Source organism: Mandrillus leucophaeus, unplaced genomic scaffold (assembly GCF_000951045.1).
Source record: "Mandrillus leucophaeus isolate KB7577 unplaced genomic scaffold, Mleu.le_1.0 Scaffold137, whole genome shotgun sequence".
Taxonomy (NCBI): domain Eukaryota; kingdom Metazoa; phylum Chordata; class Mammalia; order Primates; family Cercopithecidae; genus Mandrillus; species Mandrillus leucophaeus.
In genome coordinates, this window is record NW_012101332.1 from 758,434 (window position 1) to 775,488 (window position 17,055).

The 17,055-nt window shown below is 50.8% G+C and overlaps 1 protein-coding gene across 1 annotated transcript in view; it reads left to right on the forward strand.

Moving 5' to 3' along the window:
* SIPA1L3 (signal-induced proliferation-associated 1 like 3) overlaps positions 1–17,055 on the forward strand; it is a 381,648-nt gene that overhangs the window by 253,372 nt on the left and 111,221 nt on the right. Inside the window, exons 7-8 of the mRNA XM_011973395.1 lie at positions 5,688–5,791; positions 9,455–9,612. Coding sequence (XP_011828785.1) covers positions 5,688–5,791; positions 9,455–9,612 — 262 coding nt within the window. The remainder of the gene's footprint in view (positions 1–5,687; positions 5,792–9,454; positions 9,613–17,055) is intronic.

The following is a 17,055-nucleotide window of genomic DNA, read 5'->3' on the forward strand; positions in this document are numbered from 1 at the left end:
TTAGATCACAGTGAGCCACCACTGCACGCCCACTCAACGGGCAAAGCTTAAAAGGTCTGGGGATGCCAGGGTGGGGACGTGGAGCAGTGGAGCTGTGAATTTTCAGACTTGTAGGAGCACAAATAAGTGCAGCCATTTTATTTTTTCTTTTTTCCTTTTTTTTTTTTTCTTTTTTGTTGTTGTTGTTGTTGTTGTTTTTGAGACAGAATCTCACTCTGTGGCCCAGGCTGGAGTGCAGAGGTGTGATCTCATCTCACTGCAACCTCCACCTCCCAGGTTCAAACAATATTCTCCTGCCTCAGCCTCCTGAGTAGCTGTGACTACAGGTGTGCACCACCACACTTGGGTAATTTTTGTATTTTTAGTAGAGATGGGGTTTCACCATATTGGCCAGACTGGTCTCGAACTCCTGACCTCAAGTGGTCCACCCACCTCAGCCTCCCAAAGTGTTGGGATTATAGGCGTGAGCCACCGCGCCTGGCCATGTGCAGCCAGTTTGGAAAACGGTACAGCACATTCAAGTCCAGTTTGAAGAGACCCTGCTCTGTGACTCAGCTCCTGCACTCCTAGGTATGCACTCTGTCTAATGCACACGTGCACGGCAGGAGAGGACTGAATATCCCTAACCACCGGCACCTCGGTGCACCCAATGCACACTGGCAAGGTTGTGGTGTGTTCACCCAGCGGAGATGAACTGGCACTAAGGGCATCAGCGTGGAGGAGAGCTGCATGCTTCGTGCTGTGCAAAGACAGCAAACCTCAGAAGAGTGAGACCTGAATGATGCCTTTCACATAACTATATATATATATATATATATATTTTTTTTTTTTTTTTTTTTTTGGAGACAGAGTCTCCCTCTATTGCCCAGGCTGGAGTGCAGTGGCCCAATCTCAGCTCACTGCAACCTCTCCTCCTAGGTTCAAGGGATTATTCTGCCTCAGCCTCCCGAGTAGCTGGGACTACAGGCGTGTGCCACCATGCCCAGCTAGTTTTTGTATTTTTAGTAGAGATGGGGTTTCACCATATTGGCCAGGCTGGTCTCGAACTGCTGATCTCGTGATCTGCCTGCCTCAGCCTCCCAAAGTGCTGGGATTACAGGTGTGAGCCACCGTGCGGGCCAATTATCCTTTTTTATGGAGACAAGGTCTTGCTATGTTACCCAGACTGGTCTCAAACACAAGGCCTCCAGGGATTCTTGGCCTCCCAAAGTGCTGGAACTACACATATGAGCCAAAACTAGCAAACAAAAAACTGGCAAAAACCAGCAGGCTCAGCAGGATGACTCACACCTGTAATCCCAACACTTTTGGAGGCCAAGGCAGGATGATTGCTTGAGGCCAGGTATTCAAGACCAGCCTGGGCAATAAAGCAAGACCCTGTCTCTGGAAAAAAAAAAAAAAATCCACCAGCCATATATTGTTTGGGGATATGCTCTTATATAGTGGAACTCTAAAGAAAAACAGAGTCAAGCATGGTGGCTCATGCCACCAGGTTTGGGAGGCTGAGGCGGGAGGATTGCTTGAACCTGAGAGTTTGAGACTGCAGCGAGCTAAAATCATGCCACTACACTCCACCCTGGGCAACAGAGCAAGACCCCATCTCAAAAATAAATAAATAGGCTGGACGCGGTGGCTCACGCCTATAATCCCAACACTTTGGGAGGCTGAGGCAGGCAGATCATGAGGTCAGGAGCTCAAGACCAGCCTGGCCAATATAGTGAAACCCTGTCTCTACTAAAAAACACAAAAATTAGCCGGGTATGGTGGTATGGTGGCGTGTGCCTGTAGTCCCAGCTGATCAGGAGGCTGAGGCAGGAGAATTACTTGAACCCAGAAGGTGGAGGTTGCAGTGAGCCGAGATTGCACCACTGCACTCTAGCCTGGGTGACAGAGCGACACTGTCTCAAAAAAAAAAATTATTAGGCCGGGCACAGTGGCTCACAGCTATCATCCCAGCACTTTGGTAGGCCAAGGCAGGTGGATCACGAGGTCAAGAGTTCGAGACCAGCCTGGCCAACATGGTGGAGCCCCATCTCTACTAAAAATACAAAAATTAGCTGGGCATGGTAGTGCGTGCCTGTAATCCCAGCTGCTGGGAAAGCTGAGACAGGAGAATGGCTTGAACCCAGGAGGCGGAGGTTTCAGTGAGCCAAGATCATGCCACTGCACTCCAGCCTGGGCGACAATGCAACACTCCCTCTCAATAAGTAAATAAATAAACAAATAAATAGGCCAAATGCAGTGGTTCACAACTGTAATCCCAGCACTTTCGGAGGCCAAGGCAGGCGGATTACCTGAGGTCAGGAGTTCGAGACCAGCCTGACCAACATGGTGAAACCCCGTTTCTACTAAAAATACAAAAAAATTAGCTGAGCATGGTGGTTCACACCTGTAATCCCAGCTACTTGGGAGGCTGAGGCAGGAGAATCTCTTGAACCCAGGAGGCAGAGGTTGCAGTGAGCTGAGACCGCACCGCTGTACTCCAGCCTGGGTGACAGAACGAGCAAGAGTCTGTCTCAATCAGTCAATCAATCCATCAATCATAGGAAAAATAAAAAAGGGAACGCTGGAGACAATACATAGGATAGTGGTTGGCTGTCTGGGGAGAGGCGGGTGTGTCTGGGGAGCGGTGCTCACATTAGAGTGTGAGTGGTGGTCTGTTTCTTAAGGTGGCGGCACATGGGATATATTTGTTGCAGCAGTCTCTGTGCATATCATGCATATGTGTACATCAATATATATGATATATGGGGCCGGGCGTGGTGGCTCACGCCTGTAATCCCAGCACTTTGGGAGGCTGAGGCGGATGGATCACCTGAGGTCAGGAGTTCAAGACCAGCCTGGCCAACATGGTGAAACCCCATCACTACTAAAAATACAAAAAATTAGCCGGGTGTGGTGACACATATCTGTAATCCCAGCTACTTGGGAAGCCGAGGCAGGAGAATCGCTTGACCTTTGGAGGCAGAGGTTGCAGTGAGCTGAGATCACACCACTGTACTCCAGCCTGGGCAACAAGAGCAAAACTTTATCTCAAAAAAAGAAAAAAAAAAAAGAAAGAAAAAATATATTTGTATATGATGTATAGGATCGAAATGTTTCATGAGCAGTAGTTAGGTGGGTGGATGGGTGATGTTCACAGGTGTCACAGCTCCCTGGGGAATGGACTGCCACTGTCCTTGGGGGTGAGTTTTCATCGGCTGGGAGTGAGAAGGCCCCGAGATGGCTCAGTCAATTGCTCTGCCCCACACCTCACCAAGACTCGGTTTGCTCTTCTAGAAAACAGAAGCCCAGATCAGGAGACAAATCTTAGAGAAGTGAAGTGTTAGGCCGGTGCCTGAGGCCATCACAACCTTCCCCTCCTCCCCTGCTAAAGGAGGCTGTAGGAGGAACGAGCATGATATTATGCCATTTGCTAGTTTCGTGATCTTGGACAGGTGGCTTTGCCTCTCTTGACCTCAGTTTCCTCATCTGTAGAGTGAAGGTAATAATTGCACTTAACCTTGGAAGCACGGTTGCACGGTGAGGGTTCCGTGGGACAGCATTGCCCCAAACATCCTGAGCCCTCCCTCTGTGCCAGGTGCTTCCCAGAGCTCTGCCAGTGTGGGTGTCCCCCTGGGCGGGCAGGGAGGCAGCAGGCCTCACTGGGCTCGCCTGGCGTGGAGGAAGCTGGCAGGTGTGAGTGTTAGTATTGTTTGTTTTTTTTTTGGTTTTTTTGTTTTTCATTTTTTTGAGACAGAGTCTTGCTCTGTCACCCAGGCTGGAGTGCAGTGGAGCGATCTTGGCTCACTGCAACCTCCACCTCCTGGTTTCAAGCGACTCTTCCACCTTAGCCTCCTGAGTAGCTGGGATTACAGGTGCGTGTCACCAAACCCAGCTAATTTTGTATTTTTAGTGGAGATGGGATTTCACCATGTTGGCCAGGCTGGTCTTGAACTTCTGACCTCAGGTGATCCACCCACATCAGCCTCCCAAGGTGCTGGGATTACAGGCGTGAGCCACCATGCCTGGCCAGGAAGTGCGTTCTCGGAGAGGACCCCAGGAAGCGTAGTGCTCCTAGAAGTAGTCTCCCCAAATTACAGGCAGGGATGGTCCTGGCTTGAGCAGACACCTTGAGGTTACCTGGCTCCCGACCTGGCTCTGGCACTGGCAGCTGTGGCCTCAGTGTCCCCACCGGACGCTGAGGCAGCATTGAATATTGTTAAGAACAGATCTGGAGGCTGGGCACAGTGGCTTACGCCTGTAATCCCAGCGCTTTGGGAGGCTGAGGCAGGTGGATCACCTGAGGTCAGGGGTTCGACCAGCCTGGCCAACGTGGTGAAACCCCGTCTCTACTAAAAATACTAAAATTATCCAGGCATGGTGGCAGGCGCCTGTAATCCCAGCTACTCGGGAGGCTGAAGCAGGAGAATTGCTTGAACCCAGGAGGCAGAGGTTGCAGTGAGCCCACATGGCCCCATTGCTCTCCAGCCTGGGTGACAGAGCAAAACTCTGTCTCAAAAACAAACAAACAACAACAATAACAACAAAAACAGATCTGGAGTCCGACAGCCTGAGTTCTGATCCAGACTCTACCACTTAGTGCAGCGTGACCTTGGGAAGGCAGTCCCTCTTCATGCCTCCGTTTCCCCCTCTGAAACATGGGCTCAATAAGTAGATTTGCCTCTTCCTGGTCATAACGCTCTCTCCTATTAGAGAGAACCCATATCCTGATTCTCAGTGATAATCATTTCTTTGCTTTTCTTCATAATTTTGCTACTTACGTACGCATCCCTGACTGGTATACTCTGACCTGCTTTTGCACGTCACATGAATGGGATCACGCCGTGTGTGCTGCTTTGTGTCAGCATCTTTCACTCAACATTCAGAGGATTCCCCCAAGCCGCAGCCGTGACTCGTTCCTTTTCCTGGCTGTATATTTTTCCACAGTGTGAATTGACCAGTGTGTTCACACATTCTTGTGACTGACACGTGAAGCTTCTTGTACCCATATCCCAGGACACGTGTGCATGATTTCTTTGGGCTGCGGTCCGAGGAGAGGAAGTGCTAGGTTGTCAATGAAGCCCATCTTCAGGCTTAAGAGAGATTGCTAAAAAGTTTTCCGAAGTGCTCGGACCGCATTACACACCTAACCAGCCACCTCAAGGGTTCCGTTTGCTCCACATCCTCACCAACCCTTGGTGCTGTCAGACTTTTTAATTTTTACCAGTCTGGTGGGTGCATAGCAATGGGGTTTCCTTTTTATCTAAATGTATTTAATTTTTTTGGTTTTTTTTTGAGACACAGCCACCCTGTCACCCAGGCTAGAGTGCAGTGGCGCCATCTTGACTCGCTGCAAGCTGCGCCTCCCGAGTTCAAGCGATTCTTCTGCTTCAGCCTCCCGAGTAGCTGGGACTACAGGTGCCCAACACCACGCCTGGCTAATTTTTGTATTTTTAGTAGAAACGAGGTTTCACCATGTTGGCCAGGCTGGTCTCAAACTCCTGACCTCAGGTGATCCACCCTCCTCAGCCTCCCAAAGTACTGGGATTACAGGCATGAGCCACCGCGACTGGCCAATGTATTTAGTTTTTAAGAGTGGATTGAAGTAAAAGCACCAAGTTAAAAACCAGCACAGATGGTACGTGGGATATGGCAAAAACCCAAAGGTTTTGGAAACATGGTCCTAACTGGCATTTCTGTTTCAGCCGACTCCACGGGAACCCACTCCCTCTACACGACGTACCAGGACTACGAGATCATGTTCCACGTCTCCACCCTGCTCCCTTACACCCCCAACAACAGGCAGCAGGTCAGTGATTTTCAGCAGAGGCACGGCTGCTGGATGTTGACTGCCCACCCACCAGCATTGGCCCTCCCAGTACCGTCCTGTAGGTCATATGGAGGCCCTTGGCCTTGGAGGCCATCTTTAGCGTAGTCATTTTCCCCGGGGGTTAGAAACCAGGCCAGGTGTGGTTCGAGATGTCGCTTTGGCCCCAGTCTTTCCTGCTGCTCTTTGGGCACCCTGCTTGGCCCCAGCTACCCCGACTCCCCTCCAGGGCCTCTTGAGTCATCACTGGTCTTAAGAAGAAGAGTGAATCAGTCAACATTATTTTGACTGCAAGTAACAGAAACACCAAACTGGCTTAACTAGAAAGAGATTTACTCGGTTATATAACTCTTAAGATTCTGGAGAGGGCTGGCCTCAGGTCTGGTTGGATCCAGGGACTCCAACAATATTAGGAATCCTCCCCATTTCTCACCTCCGCTTTTCTTTGCAGCAGCTTTATTCACAGGTGCAGGGCAGAGACACCTCCTTGTAGCCACAGGCTCACATCCTACCAGCTTAGCCACCCCAGCAGGAAGAGTGCTGTTCTTTCCAGTTGTCCCGAAGTGTTTCAGAACTGTCTCATTAGACCATTCACATGCCAGTCTCGGGGCCTGGGGTGGGGGTGGAAGGGGCAGACTGGCTAAGCCCGAGGCTCATGCCCACCCCAGAGAGGGTGAGTGGCGCCAGCTCAACTTGAAACATGGACGGAGGTTGGGATGGTGCTTTCCCAAACTAGGTGGGTGTGGCTGCCAGGAGGAGGCAGGGATACTCGGTGGGCAGCACCACCAAACACCCATTGCCAGGAGGCTGCAGCTGTGACCCCGCTCCTCTCCTGGACTCAGCTTGCAGGCTGGGCCCACAGAGCAGTTCTTCCAGTTCCTAATGAACAGAAGCCCCAGAGTGTTGACAGTTTAGGAAGTAAGTGTACATGTTTTCCCATTTGGCACAAGTGACATTGTAGGCCAAAAATGGTCAAATATTGATTTCCTAAGGTTCATCTAAAAACATGCTATTAACAGGTTTGGTCTTAGGCCAGGCTTGGTGGTTCATGCCTGTGATCCCAGCACTTTGGGAGGCCAAGGCAGGCAGATCACCTGAAGTCGGGAGTTTGAAACCAACCTGGCCAATATGGTGAAACCCCGTCTTTACTAAAAATACAAAAATTAGCTGGATGTGGTGGCGTGTGCCTATAGTCCCAGCTGAGGCACAAGAATTGCTTGAACCCAGGAGGCAGTGGTTACAGTGAGCTGAGATCGTGCCACTGCACTCCAGCCTGGGCAACAGAGCAAGACTCTGTCTCAAAAAAAAAAAAAAAAAGGCTGTTATCTCAGAATTAGACCTGAATTTGAGTTCTTTCTTTGCTACTTCCTAGCTGTGCGATCTCAAGTAAGTGATTTCACCTCTCTGGGCCTCGAGTCCCTCCTGTGTAAAATGGTTAGAATGGTAGTGCCCCTGTCTCAGGGTCATTGAGAAAGGTCCATACACTCCTGCGGCAACTGGAGCGTGACAGGGCCCGACACGCAGGAGGGGTGCAGGGAGCAGTACCCGTTCCTGAGTAAGTGGGAGGCGTGCTGGAGAAAAGCTTGAGTCGTAAAGAAATGGGTTAGAATCCAGGCTCTTTCCCTCCGTCACTACGTGACTTAGGGAAAATTACTTAACCTCTGTAAGCCTCAGTTTTCTCATCTGTAAAGCGGGGCAAAGTGAGTTAACGCTTCTCGGGGTTGTTAGGAGATTCATTGAGAAGATAAATTGAAGAGACGGCTGTACAGGGTTTAGTACAGGACCAGCCATAGTCAATAGCTACTTTAGCAACTTGATTTAATGCCACTTAAAACATACATAAAGAACTAACCATTCAACCGTAGGAGTTGAGCTGCAAAGCGTGTCTGGAGTTCATGCTGTGAGCCACGTCACTTAGAGCTCCATGGGACTCCCGTCCGTGGATCTCCTGCATTGGCAGATTCCTTAACAGTTATGTGAATACTAGAACTATGTAAATAAGAACGGTATAATAGGCTGGGCGCGGTGGCTCACACCTGTAATCCCAGCACTTTCGGAGGCCGAGGCAGGGAGATCACCTGAGGTCAGGAGTTCGAGACCATCCTGACCAACATGGAGAAACCCCATCTCTACTAAAAATACAAAATTAACTGGGCGTGGTGGCACATGCCTGTAATCCCAGCTACTCAGGAGGCTGAGGCAGGAAAATCACTTGAACCCGGGAGGCGGAGGTTGCAGTGAGCTGAGATAGCACCATTGCACTCCAGCCTGGGCAACAAGAGCGAAACTCCGTCTCAAAAAAAAAAAAAAAAGAAAAAGAACAATATAATATCAGCAAATAAGCCAAACACGGTGAATACAGCGTCACCTGTGAAGATAACAGAGTCTTCCTCGGAGACTGACCAGCAGGGGAGAGAAGGTGTATTAGTCTGTTTTCACACTGCTAATGAAGATTTACCCAAAACTGGGTAGTTTATAAAGAAAAAGAGGTTTAATGGACTCACAGCTCCACATGGCTGGGGAGTCCTCACAGTCATGGCAGAAGGCAAAGAAGGACCAAAATTATGTCTTCCATGGTGGCAGGCAAGAGAGCTTGTGCAGCGGAACTACCCTTTTATAAAACCATCAGATCTCGTGAGACTTGTTTACTACCACGAGAACAGCACGGAAAAGACCCACCCCCATGATTCAATTACCTCCCACCGGGTCCCTCCCACAACGCATGGGAATTATGGGAGCTACAATTCAAGATGAACTGTAGGGTGGGGACACAGCCAAATTGTATCAGAGGGTGAGGGTCCCATAGGGCACTCGGAAGCCACAGCCGTCTTGACCTCAGTCAGGGTCCAGGGAAGGGGTGGCGCCATAACTGGCCCTGCCAGTGACCTGGGATCTGACTCTGCCATTGTCCCTGAGTGTGGCTTTGAGCAAGTTGAAGGGCACCAGCCTGTGCTCTCTGGATCATATTTATTGAGCACCTCCTGTATGCCAGGCACTGTGCTGCGTACTGAGGGTACAGCGGTGGGCATTGAACAAAATCCCTGTTCTCATGGAGCTGCCACTTCAGTGGGAAGAGACAGGAAACAAAAGGAAGAGGGGAAAACTGTCTGTGCTGAGTGTCAATAAGTGTTAAGTAATGGGGACAGGAAAGCAAAGATCAGGGAGTGTTGTGGTGGGATGGATGTTGGATAACGTAGTCAGCAAAGGCCTCCCTGGGAGGGAGGTTTCTGCAAGACCAGAGGAGGTGAGGAAGGAAGCCACGTGGGGACTCAGGAAGAATGTTCCTAGCAGAGGGAACAGAGGTGCAGAGGCCTCAAAGAAGTGTTTCTGGCGTGGTTGAGGAGCAGCAGGAGGTGGGGTGTAGCTGCAGCAGAGTGAGCAGGGGCCATGGGGAATGTCAGAGAGGTGACGGGGGCCTGCCGGGCCATGGGGAATGTCAGAGAGGTGACGGGGGCCTGCCGGGCCATGGCAAGATGTTTGTCCTTTATCCTGAATCAGAGGGAACCACAGGAAGCTCGTTCCTTGGGCTATGTGTGAGCAGGGAGCGGGAATGGGGGTGGGTAAGGAGCTGTGGCAGTGGTCCAGGCAGGACCCCTCAGGCCAACCTGTGACACGTTCCTGTCCCCCTCTGTTGCCCTTTCCCAGCTGCTACGGAAGAGGCACATAGGGAACGACATCGTGACGATCATCTTCCAGGAGCCTGGCGCGCTACCGTTCACCCCCAAGAACATCCGCTCCCACTTCCAGCACGTCTTCATCATTGTCCGAGTCCACAACCCCTGCACTGATAACGTCTGCTACAGGTATGCCCCGCCACACCCGGTCCCCAGCAGTGCACGGAGAGAGGGGCAGGCAGCTGGCCCGAGTGGGTCCCAGTACAGGGCCCCCCACCACCTCACATGTTGTGCTTCAGGAGGAGAGCGCAGCGCACACTCCCCACACCATCTCAGAGAGTGGTTTTCTGCCAGAAAGGGGCATGGCTCCCCAGTTTTGCTAAGGAAACCATCAGGGATTTGTATTTGCTTGTAATCTTTTGTTTCGAGTGACAGAAGACCCATCTCAATGTGGCTTGAGACAAAAAGACAGTTGTGTATATAAGCTCTCAAAAATGGCACGGTTAGACCTGGCTGGATCTGCCCCCCTCTCCTGGGGGTCACCTGTCCAGCAGCTCTGAGGTGAACATCCTGCCAGCCGCAAATCCCCCAAAATGAGAGCTTTTCTTTCCCAGGAGTTGCATCAGAATTCCCTAAACTGGGGCTCACTGGCCCAGTTGGAATTGTGTGCCTGTCCTAGAGCCAGAATCACCAGCCAGGCCTGGGCACCGGGCTTCAAGGACCAAGAGGCACGAGTGATGGCCCAGAGGAAAGTCAGGGGGAAGCAGGGCCTGCCTGTGGAGGTCGGCCCTTCTTTGGAGGCAGAATTGAGGTTTTTGTTGTTTAGGGTTTTTTTTTTTTTTTTTTTAAAGACAGGGTCTTACTCTGTTGCCCAGGCTGGAATGCAGTGGTGCAATCATAGGTCACTGCCGCCTTGACCCCCTGGGCTCAAACGATCCTCCTGCCTCAGCCTCCTGAGTAGCTGGAGCTACAGGTGCACACCCCCATGCCTAGCTAATTAAAAAAAAAAATTAGTAGAGATGGGGTCTCTCTGTTTTACCCAGGCTGATCTTGAACTCATGGCCTCAAGCGATCTTCCAGCCTCAGCCTCCCAAAGTGCTGGGATTGTAAGTGTGAGCCACCGCATACAGCTGAGATCTTTTCCTACCTGTACATGAAGTGCTTTTTGTTCTTTCTGACGCTTCATATTCCATTGTTTGGATGCAGGGTCATCTCCTGTCCTCTACTGATGGGTATTAGGGTTGTTGCTTGATGCAATGAACAGTCTTATTTATAGTCTGATTGCGCCTGAGTCCAAGCATACAGCTGTAAAAGAAATTCTAGAAATGGAGGTGCTGGAGCAGAGTACGTATATATATGCACTGATAGTCGCTGCGGAATTACCACGGGTCTACCAGCTGTCTCCCTCGGCTGGGCGAGGGAAGGGAGGGGCATCCCAGCCTGCAGCACTGGCTGTCAAGCACTGCTGTGCTGCACGTGTTGCCCACTGGCTACTGGGAGCCAGCACACTGCGTGGCAGGGCCTCCTTCCAGGCATGTCCCGGGACCTGAGGCCCCCTCTCCCCCTGCCCGTCGGTTCCTGGAACATGCAGCAGCAGCAGCTAGAGTGCCTGCACCTCAGGCCCTTTGTGGGGCTGAGGACTAATCTTAGATGAGATGGGAGATATTTACACACATGCACATGCATGCATGCACAGGCACATGCACACAGGCACATGCGCACACATGCGCGCACACATGCACGCACACATCCACGCACACGCACACATGCACACACACATCCACGCACATGCACGCACATACATGCACTCGTACGGGCACACATAAATACATGCACACACATACGTGCACACACATACATGCACTCACACGGCACACATAAACACCTGCACCTATGCACACACATGCACATGCACACATACACATGCACACACTGGAAAAGGAGGCAGCCTTCTTAGGATGCATCACAGGTGAGGGGTTGAGCTGGTCGGGGGGGTGACTTTCTCTTCTTCGTCCCCACTCTGACCTCCCCTCTCCTACTGGGGTCATCACATCAGCCTGCAGCCAACCTCCCACCCTTCCAGGCCCGCCTCTGCATGGTCTCCAGAGTGATTTCTTCTCTCTGACACACAAACCTTTCTTGTTTTTTATAATTTAATTTAAAGTATTTTTATTATGCAATATTTTAAACATGCAGAAAATCATTTAACAGACACCCATGTGCCCACCGCCAGCTTTAACAGATGTTAACATTTTGCTTTGTTTGCTTCAGCTCTCCCTCTTTCCTTCACTTTTAAAGAAAGAAAATGTTAGAGATACAACCGAAGCGACTCCTCAGCCATCACCCTGCCTTCCCGTCCCTCCTTCCCCACAGGCCGCTGCTCTCTGGACAGACCTGACCCTGCCTCTCGCCTGTGGAGGGAGCCTGGCCACAGCTCCCCAGCTTACCTTCTCCTGAAACCCCCAACTCCTGGCCCCCAACTCAGTGAATTTCTGATTGTCCTTCAAGACTGAACTCAGGGCTAGGTGCGGTGGCTCACACCTGTAATCCCAACAGTTTGGGAGGCTGAGGCAGGCAGATCACCTGAGGTCAGGAGTTGGAGACCAACCTGGCCAACATGGTGAAACCCCATCTCCACTAAAAATACAAAAATTAGCCAGGTGTTGTGGCAGGTGCCTGTAATCACAGCTGCTCCTCTGGAGGTTGAGAGAGGAGAATCGCTTGAACCCAGGAGGCAGAGGTTGCAGTGAGCCAAGACTGCACCACTGCACTCCAGCCTGGGCGACAGAGCAAGACTCCATCTCAAAAAAAAAAACAAAAAAACAAAAAAACACTGAACTCAGATGAGCCTCTGACATCCTCCAGTGGTTCCTTACCTGCTCCAAGTGCCATTGCCCAACATGTTTCTGTCATAGCACACATCACACCATAAAAATGATATGATGGGCCGGACATGGTGACTCATGCCTGTAATCCCAGCACTTTGGGAGGCTGAGGCAGGAGGATCACTTGAGCCTAGGAGTTCAAGATCAGCCTGGACAACATAGGGAGACCCTGTCTCTATAAAAACAAATTACAAATTAGCCAGGCATGCTGGCATGCACCTGTAATCCCAGCTGAGGTGGGAGGATCACTTGAGCCCAGGAGGTCAAGGCTAGAGTGAGCCCCACTGCACTCCAGCCTGTGTGACAGAGCAAGACTCTGTCTCAAAAAAAAAAAATTACATGGCTCTTGCCTCCTTTGACAGTAACCCCATCCCATGTCATGTTTAGCTTCCTGTATCTGTCACAGCACAGAGCTGGGCACATAGTGGACCCTAAAGCCATCTTTGCTTGCTGGAAAGACGCCTGGCCCCAGTGTTGTAGGCACTGAAAAAATAACGGTTGAATAAATAATTCTGAGTGTTCTAGCAACACTTATTGCCCTCCAGTGTTTAGGTGGCCACCAGGTCACCTCGTCTCCTGGTTGTGTCGTGAGTTGTCATCCTTTCTGTTTCAAGTGTGCCATTTCCGAATGACCACCCGCATCATCCCTGCAGCCTGTGGACTCTCAAAACCCAGTCGCTCCCACTGGGAAGTAAAGGACCAGCTGTTCTGATGGCTCAAAAACCTTCAGCCGTTTGCAATTTTATGATTCGTAAAATCATGAATCAGGAATATAGGAAAAGCCAAAATCTGTCACTGTAAGCAGCTAAGTGCTAAATTAAGAAGTTGCAAAGCTCGGCCGGGCGCGATGGCTCACGCCTGTAATCCCAGCACTTTGGGAGGCTGAGGTAGGTGGATCACCTGAGGTCAGGAGTTCGAGACCAGCTTGACCAACATGGAGAAGTCCCATCTCTACTAAAAAAAGTACAAAATTAGCCGGTCATGGTGGCATGTGCCTGTAATCCCAGCTACTCTGGAGGCTGAGGCAGGAGAATCACTTGAACCCAGGAGGCAGAGGTTGCGGTGAGCTGAGATCACGCCATTGCACTCTGGCCTGGGAGACAAGAGCAAAACTGTTTCACACACACACACAAAAAAGAAGAAGTTGCAGAGCCCTTCATCTCTGTAAAGTGCAATCTGACTGCCCCATTCAGTAGAGAGAGGGACAGGGGAGGTCATCTCATCCATCCCCCTGCCTGGGGTAAGGCCATGCCCACAAGATTTCCCACAGAAGAAAATTTCCCTGGTGTGTGTGGCATTCTTTGAAGCATGTCCGCTCTGGAAAATGTGTTTTGCTGTTAAAGCTATGCCCACCATACCTTGGTAGAAACGTGTTTCGTCTGTCCACTTCTAAACCATTACTTTAGTCAGCATTGAGCACCTGTGCTGGGGAATCCACTCAGCCCAGAGCAGCACCCAGCCACGTGGCACTCCTGGGGCATGAAGGGTCACTAGACAGTCAAGGCCAGAGATGGAGAGCGAGGAGTCTGGCCTGATCGGCCGGAGTCCCGCAGTAGCTCCCTCTCTGGTCTCCTGCACATGCCCCATCCTCCCGTCCATTCTTCATGAGACAGCCACAGTGTTCTCCGCAGATTGCCAATCTGTTGTCCCTCTGCCAGCGTCTGCCTCCATTGGGAACCCAGTGAGAAGCAGATCTCCCTCAAGGATTTAACCAAAGGGAGTTGATGCCACTAACAGAGGTGTGGGGAGCTTGCAGGAACTGTGTGGGAAGATGCTGCATGCAGGGACTAGCCAGGGCAGGAGCCTTATACCCACCCCCAAGGCTTGATGGGCTCAGAGGGAGACAGGAGAAGTTTCTGAAAGCTAGTGAGAGCTATGGCCCTGGGAGAGGGGCAGCCCAACAGGAGCAGTAGCTGTAAGGGACCAAAAATGACAGCCATTGATGCTATCATCACAGCCCCTCAGGGAGGAAGAGAAGAGAAAGAAATACTCCAGCCTCTCTCCTCCTGTCTTCCCATCCCCTGCCAGTGCTTGCCATTGGCCAAACTCCCAAGGCACAGGAACCCAGGTGACACGGCTGGAGAGATCTTCCTTCCTGAGCACAGAGCAGGGCAGAGAATGGCAGACTGGATCAGAGGAGGCAGACGGAATCGTTTCACCACCAGATCGGATCATTAAATGGTTGCCTGCTCTCATGATAAGGATTGGAAGTGCTAAGCCACCAGGGCCCCATGTGGCCTGGCCTCTGGTGACCTCACGGCCTCCTTCTGGGCTCTGCCCACCGTGGCCTTCCCTAGTCGGCCACTACCTGTGCTGCACCCCCTGGCTGCAGCACTCTCCCCCAGCTCTTCCTCTGGTTCCACTCAGCCCTTAGTTCCCAGCCTCATCGTCACTTCCTCAGAGAGGCCCTCCCAGATTCTCCCTGTCCAAATCAGGTCTTTCTCTAGTTTTGTCATAACACGCCCTGTTCCCTTTCCTCGTCTTTATGAGTTTATCTCAGTGTGTTGATTTAGTATGTCCCTCCTCCTGGGCTAGAAGCTCTGGGAAGGCAGGGACCACGTTATCCCCAATGCCCAAGAGCATGGAGTCCAGGACGTGCTTGTCAAACAAATGGATGAGTGTCGCACTGTCACCTTTGTCAAGAGTTGGGGGTAAGGGGAGGGAATCAACAAAACCTGGGCAAGCGTGACGTTGGGTTGGAGTTTCATGGAGTATTTTTAATCCATAATCTCTATTTTTTAAAATTATCCTACAGTTGGAAGAGAAACAGTAGGAATTCTGTCTTGATACTGTACTGACAAATAGAGGTTTTAATCAAGGATGAAAATACCATGCATTTTTAGGAAAACATAGTTAACTTATTGCATCATCTTGTGCCATTAAGAAATATAAAGAGACCGGGCATGGTGGCTCACACCTGTAATCCCAGCACTTTGGAAGTCCCAGGCAAGCAGATCATGAGGCCAGGAGTTCAAGACCAGCCTGACCAACATGGTGAAACCCCATTTCTAGAAGAATTAAAAAAAAAAAAGAAAGAATTAAAAAAACAGAAAAAGAAACCTCGTCTCTACTAAAAATATAAAAATTAGCCGGGCATGGTGGTGCATGCCTGTAATCCCAGCTACTCAGGAGGCTGAGACAGGAGAATCGCTTAAACTTGGGAGGCTTGAACCCAGGAGGCAGAGGTTGCAGTGAGCTGAGATCACACCACTGCACTCTAGCCCGGGCAACAGAGCGGCAAGACTCTGTCTCAAAAGAAAGAAAGAAAGAGAGAAAAGAGAGAAAAGAGCAGGCTGGGTGCATTGGCTCACACCTGTAATTCCAGCACTTTGGGAGGCCAAGGCAGGCAGATCACTTGAGGCCAGGAATTCAAGAGCAACCTGGCCAGCGTAGTAAAACCCCATCTCTACCAAAAATACAAAAATTATAAAAAAAAAAAAAATACAAAAATTAGCCAGGCATGGTGGTGTGCGCCTGTAATCTCAGTTACCCTGGAGATGGAGGCGGGAGAATTGACTGAACCTGGGAGGTGGAGGCTGCAGTGAGCTGAGATCTTGCCACTGCACTCCAGCCTGGGTGACAGAGCGAGGCTCCATCTCAAAAAATAATAATAAAAGAAACATGAAGAACATAACTCACCTGCCCTCAGTGAATATTCTGGCAGGTGCCTTGGCCTTTTTGTGCACTTTTAGCAATAATCTGCCCAAAGGCCACCGAGCCTCTATTTAATTTGGTCATCAGAGCATCACATCCAAGATATTCATCAAATCTCCAAATGTGACTCATCACAGATCTTCTCCCTGTCCGGGCTCAGGGCTCCTTCCGCCCAGAAGCCTCAATGGGTGGAGAGCCTGGTTACCTCTCCTGCTTCTGCACCTTGTACTTATCCTCTTCCCAACCCTGCTCACTGCCAGGTTCTGACCCATCCAGGGTTGGAGTGCAGGAAGGAAAAGGGAGGCAAGGAAGTGCCATGTGGATTGCGGCTGGAGCTGGCTGGCTGCTTGCCGGGCTTTTCCAGGGCTTCCTACACAGGCAGGAGACAGATCCCAGTCCCCTCGCTGCTGTAAGGATCACCTTGGGGCTGGGCGCGGTGGCTCATGCCTGTAATCCCAGCACTTTGGGAGGCCAGGGCAGGTAGATCACTTGAGGTCAGTAGTTCAAGACCAGCCTGACCAACATGGTGAAACCGTGTCTCTACTAAAAATACAAAATTAGCCGGGCGTGGTAGCAGGTGCATGTAATTCCAGCTACTTGGGAGGAAGAGACAGGAGAATTGCTTGACCCAGGGAGGAGGCGGTTGCGATGAGCTGAGATTGCGCCATTGTGTTCCAGCCTGAGCTACAGAGTGATACTCCATCTCAGGAAAAAAAAAAAAAAAGCATTACCTAGGGGACCCCTCCTGCTGGGGGTTGGGTAGGGAGAGAATGGGACTCATCCCCCAGCTTTCTCCACAAGTTCCTTTTCTCTCTCCATAGTTTACATAGTGGGAAATGAGGCATAAGAGTTTAGGGGAATGGAGTTTTCAGATCATTTTCTCTTTTTTTTTCTTTTTGACACAGTGTCTCTCTCTGTCGCCCAGCCTGGAGTGCAGTGGCTCATTCTTGGCTCACTGCAACCTCCGCCTCCTAGATTCAAGTGATTCTCCTGCCTCAGCCTCCCGAGTGGCTAGGACTATAGGTGTGTGCCACCACACCAGGCCTTATTTTCTCTTTACGTTCTCCTGAGTTGCTATCCTATTTCTATCATC